Source organism: Arachis ipaensis, chromosome B03 (genome assembly GCF_000816755.2).
Source record: "Arachis ipaensis cultivar K30076 chromosome B03, Araip1.1, whole genome shotgun sequence".
Lineage (NCBI taxonomy): Eukaryota > Viridiplantae > Streptophyta > Magnoliopsida > Fabales > Fabaceae > Arachis > Arachis ipaensis.
In genome coordinates, this window is record NC_029787.2 from 6526346 (window position 1) to 6531647 (window position 5302).

The 5302-nt window shown below is 34.3% G+C and overlaps 1 protein-coding gene across 1 annotated transcript; it reads left to right on the forward strand.

Annotated features, from left to right (window-relative positions):
- On the forward strand, positions 139-3551 carry LOC107628951 (B3 domain-containing transcription factor VRN1). Its single transcript, XM_016331600.2, has 4 exons — positions 139-572; positions 1864-2506; positions 2601-2800; positions 2887-3551. Exons 1-4 carry the CDS (start codon positions 513-515, stop codon positions 3250-3252), a joined length of 1269 nt encoding a protein of 422 aa, XP_016187086.1. The 5' UTR covers positions 139-512; the 3' UTR covers positions 3253-3551.

The window sequence follows — 5302 nt, forward strand, 5'->3', positions numbered from 1 at the left end:
TATATTTAATTAAATTATTATTTAAGGATACTCAACTTTTAACTTTTTCATATGAGGTGGAGGCTTAATTTTTTTTAATTAAATAACTTTCTCTTTGGCAGTTTCAAGAGGCAAAGCAAAACAACAAAAAGGGTTTTAGAGTTGGAACTGAGTTGGACAGCCCAATCTGGGAAAGGCTTCCGAGTTAGTGAGTCAGTGACTCACCACTCACCACCGAGTCACAAACTCGCCAGCTTTTATTATTTTTTAGGTCAAGTTGAGATTTTTTTTTTGCCCCCAAAAAAGAAAAACAAAAAAAACCCCTGTTTGACTCAAAAAGCAGAGAACGCAGTGAAAGGGTTAGAGAGAATAAGAAGAGAAAAATAAAGAGAGGGTTTTGTGGATTGTGATTTGTGAAGTTTAGATCTGAGTGGTGAAGAAATTCGAGTGGCTAGAGCCCAAAGTTTTCAACTTTGAATCAAAGGGTCAACAAAAAGTGCCATCAATGCTCTGAGAACCTTATTCCTCGGAAAATGCCGCGCCCTTCTTTCCACAAGCTTGTTCTTCCTTCCACCATTCAATCTAGGCAATTGGTACCTAAATCCTCTCATTCTTGTATCTCATTATTGTTCCTTCTTCAAAGATTGTTCCTTTTCGTTTTTTTTTTTTCCTGGTCGGAGTTGGTTGTATTCTAGATGAATTTGTCTTTTTCTTTTTTGGGGAAGAACTATTGCTATTGAGTTTATGTGAGATTTTGAGTGAGAATGAAATAAAGCGGTAGATAATTGTTCTGAGTCATGGTTTTTCATCCAACTCATCATCCTTAGTCCCAAAACCCTGTTACCTATTTCAAGTTTGGATTTTTATTCTTTAAACCCTGTGAATTATGATGCCAAGTTTTTTTTGTGCTTATACCTTGGACTAGGGTTAGAAGTTTTGCTTTGATTTGTATAATTGTGTAATTTGGATATTGAATTGGTTAAGTGGATAGGAAGAAAAACCAATGAAGTTTGGTAATTGTATAATTGACTTAGAAGCTCAATGAAATTTGGTAACTTAGTTTCATACTCGTATTATTATTTTGTCCTTTTTCTACATTGATCACACATGTATATTTCTTCGTATTCTTAGTTGAAAATTCTTTGCCTTTGTTGGAGATTTAATGAGATGCACTTTGGGGGAGAAATAAGAGTTTATGTGTGAGGAATTACAAGCAGGCTGATGCCTGATAAATATAAATAAATTTGATTCTTTCCTTTCATAAATCATGTTTCGATTATTTAATCCAGTCTAGTACTCCAACTGGTCTATGGTTTCAATAATACAATTGAGCTGAGGGAGGAAGCACTTTAATTAAACCATATCAATGAATGGTAGTTATATGAAATGTAATTAACAGAATCTTTCTCGCATAATCAAATTTCGGATTTTATTAGTCGTGTCATTCAAGTGGTCTACTGAAGTTCGAGGAGTGTCATTATCATGAAGTTAGTTTGCTTGAGAGCTGAACTTGAGAAAACAAATTTGCAAGCTTAAACGAGTCTCTTTTTTTCCCCCTCACATTTGTAGCGTTCAATTTGATAACTCATTATTAAGATATATGTTGTTTATATCATCCTCTAATGGTTTATGAGAGACTTAGTCTAGTTTTGGATCTTGGTAGGACTAAATTTAACAATGCAAGAGAATCTCCGTTGTATAATTTTATTATTGTTTTCCCCAACAAGTAAACAAGTAAATGTTTGCATTTTTTTATGTCATAGGAACATACTTCTTGTGGTTGTGGCTAGGGACATTTAATGGGGTGATTGTTGGGAGAAGGTCAACGTATTTTATTTTCGATGTCTACCAATATCTGATCCTAATCTGATTTGCAATTCGCAGAGGATTCCAGATACTTTTCTGAATAGATATGGAGCTGACCTTTCTTCAATTGCTACCTTCTCGGTTCCTGATGGCAGCATTTGGCGTGTCAGATTAAAGAAGTTGGACAATGGATTTTGGTTTGTTGATGGCTGGGCAGAATTCGTTCAACGCTACTCCATCGGTGTTGGATACTTGATAGTATTCCGATACGAAGGAAAGTCGACTTTCATTGTTCGTATCTTTAATTTGGCCACTTCTGAGATAAGCTATCAGTCGCCTGTACGAAGCAGTAACGAAGGGGCTTACTTTGCAAACCGTCTTAAGATTTTTGAAGAATTGGAAGATGAAGACTCCGCTGAATATTCATCACCTTCCGGCCTTACTCCCGGTGCATTGCAAAATAAATTTACCCCTGAGAAGAATTATACTCCTCCACCATTGCAGAATCTATTTAATGGGTCCAAACTTAATAGTGTAAACTGGGGCGATAGTGCAAACACCCTCTCTTCAAGAAGTGCCAATTCGCTAGACAGTCAGTTGACCAGAGATATAGGTGTTCAGTTTAATGCAATTGAGTTTAAAAGGTCTACCGACGAATTGAAGTTGCGTACTTCTGTTGACGAAAAGGAGAAGAAAGCTCCAAGAAAGAAGCGAAAATCAGGTCCTACTAGATTCTTAATAACTTTTTTTTTTTCCAAATAACGATCAATGTGGATAAATGAATGAAATTTTATGATCAATTTGTGGAAGTGCAGATGGCCAGGAACCCTCTGAGCACCAAGAAGAGGAGGCAGAGATGCGGTTTAGATTCTATGAAAGTGCATCGGCAAGAAAAAGAACTGTGACAGCAGAGGAAAGAGAAAGAGCCGTGAATGCAGCGAAGGCGTTCGAACCACTTAATCCTTTCTGTCGTGTTGTCCTGCGGCCGTCCTACTTGTATAGGGGATGCATAATGGTGAGTCCTTGAATTCACCCTAATTTACATTATCATTCTTGTGCTTATCAATGATTGACCTTGCCAATTGAACTCCTTTTTTTCAGTATTTGCCATCTTGCTTCGCGGAAAAGCATTTGAATGAGGTTTCAGGATTCATCAAACTTCAGCTCTCCGACGGGAGACAGTGGCCTGTTCGCTGCCTCTATAGAGGAGGCAGAGCTAAGCTGAGCCAGGGGTGGTTTGAATTCGCGATAGAGAACAACCTTGGCGAGGGAGACGTCTGTGTGTTTGAGCTCCTTCCGATGAAGGAGGTGATACTTCAAGTTACACTGTTTCGCGTCACTGAGGACGATGGATTCTTCCTCCCTCCTCCTCTGCCCCAGCCGAGCCAAAATCTCGTGAGTCAATCTAAAATGTTGAACGCTCACATGCATCAGCGCCTCGGCTCAGGTAAACTGATCAGGAACTAAAGCAGTTTTGTTGCCGTTATAGTCCAACTGTATCAAGTAGCGCAGTTACTTCTGTGTGACCGGTTATTCATCTAAACATCAGCTTCACTTGGAAAAAACTTTGGTACTTTTTGGTGTCCATAAACACTTCAGGGAGACTTAAGTGGAACATAGCTATTGTTGCTTTGATACATTTTCTTTTTTTCTTTTCTTTTCTTTTGTTTTGGCCTTTTGGTTTTGATTTGGGTTGTAAATAGATTGTTATTAATTATTTTTATTATTATTATTCAAACTAGAATGATGATCAGTAACCGAGTCAATGCTTGTCTTATTGCTATTGTCATGGTTTTTCTCTTGTATATATATATTTTTATTAAAATGGGACTAGAAGCCAGAGAAAGATTACACAAGATTAAACAAAAGAGTAAAGTGACCCTCTAAAATCATCCCCTATAATTTGTCTAAGTTCAAATTGAGGGCTGTCTATAATTTTCTGTTGTAATTTTGACATGCTCATTGGCCAACATCAGTAATAGTCAATAAAAGAAAAAGTGAAAATAGAAAAGATAAATGTATTTACTTTTTTTTTTTTAATTTTCTTTCAAAACCTTGAAACAAAAGAAATTGCAAATGGAAACAAATAATTGTACTCTATGAAATCTAAGTTCCATTTTGGTCTTTTTTTTTTATTTGGTACAAAAGAAAAATTTTTTTTTTTAGTATTTTGTATCAAATGCTTATAATTTCTGCAATTAGTAATTGAGTCAAATGTTATTATTAATATGATATTTGAAGTTTAAACCTAACAATTTTATTTTATTTTATCAAGAGCGAACAAATTGATTTGATTCATACTGTACAAATTTTAATCGGATTAAATTGAGTTTAAAGACAAACTATGGTTTGGCTTAATGATTTTCTCTTCTATTTTCAATAAAAAGGAATAAAAACAATCCTTCACTCAAAGTAACCCTAATTATCTGTTGTTACCTATAAAAATTGTTGTGTGCTATACGTCACGAACTTTTTCTACGTGGCAAAGATAAATACCTAATACGGATAGTTATTACTTATAGTGTTATTTTCCATAGAAAAAAAAAAATATACATTGAAAAAATCAATAAAAAATATTGGTATGGATGATTCCTATCTCGCACTATCAACAATATATCTATACATTCGTTTGATAAAATCTTATTTTCAAATAAATTTGTTAGAGGATAATTAAGATGAATTAGATCAATTAGCATTATTTAGTATATATGTATATTTATTATAGAATATTATATTTTTATTACTTTGAATTTTTTAATACTTATATATACTCTTGTATATTGTATCATTCTGAACGCACTTAAAAATATATTATATTTTCTTTAATTCAGTCTCTTGTTTCTCACATGGTATCAGAGCATAACTTTTTTTTCCTCTAGAAAAAGTAGTCCATAGTCCTTGATTTGGGTCTGAACGTGAGGTCCAGATCTTTCTGAGGCAGCCTCCAACTTGTTTGGTGTCGATGTGTCGCCGTCTGAGTTCCTCGTGAGGAGGTGGGGGGAGGGGGAGGTGGTACCTGCAAGAGACTTCGATACTTAAGTTAGCAAAGATTTTAGGCAGGGTTTAGTAGATTAGAATGTGTATATACCTGATGAGTGTTAGTGTATTTATGGTATAGTTGATAAAGATTCGATGAGACAGTTACTTATTTGGCAGGTGGAGCTCCCTTCGTTGTGTCTGACCTCCTTAAAAAAGGTCGGGTATATGCTGGAGGGCACCCTCTTGAATCGAGCCTTTTATTTTTATTAGGTTTAATTTTTATCCTTTGCCTCAAGGTATGAACAACAATTATACTACATGTATGTTGATAATTAATTTTTATATTTTGTTACTAAAAAAAACTTTTTTCTATAAAATTTATATTTATATGTATATTTTAGTGAATTCTATGTGTTTCGATAAGATTATATAACACAATTTGGTAAATTTTAATTCTAATTTTAGTGTAAAAAATTTAATAAACAAACTTAATTTAAAATGAGTAGAATAGATTATAAAAAGATATCATTTTTCTTAT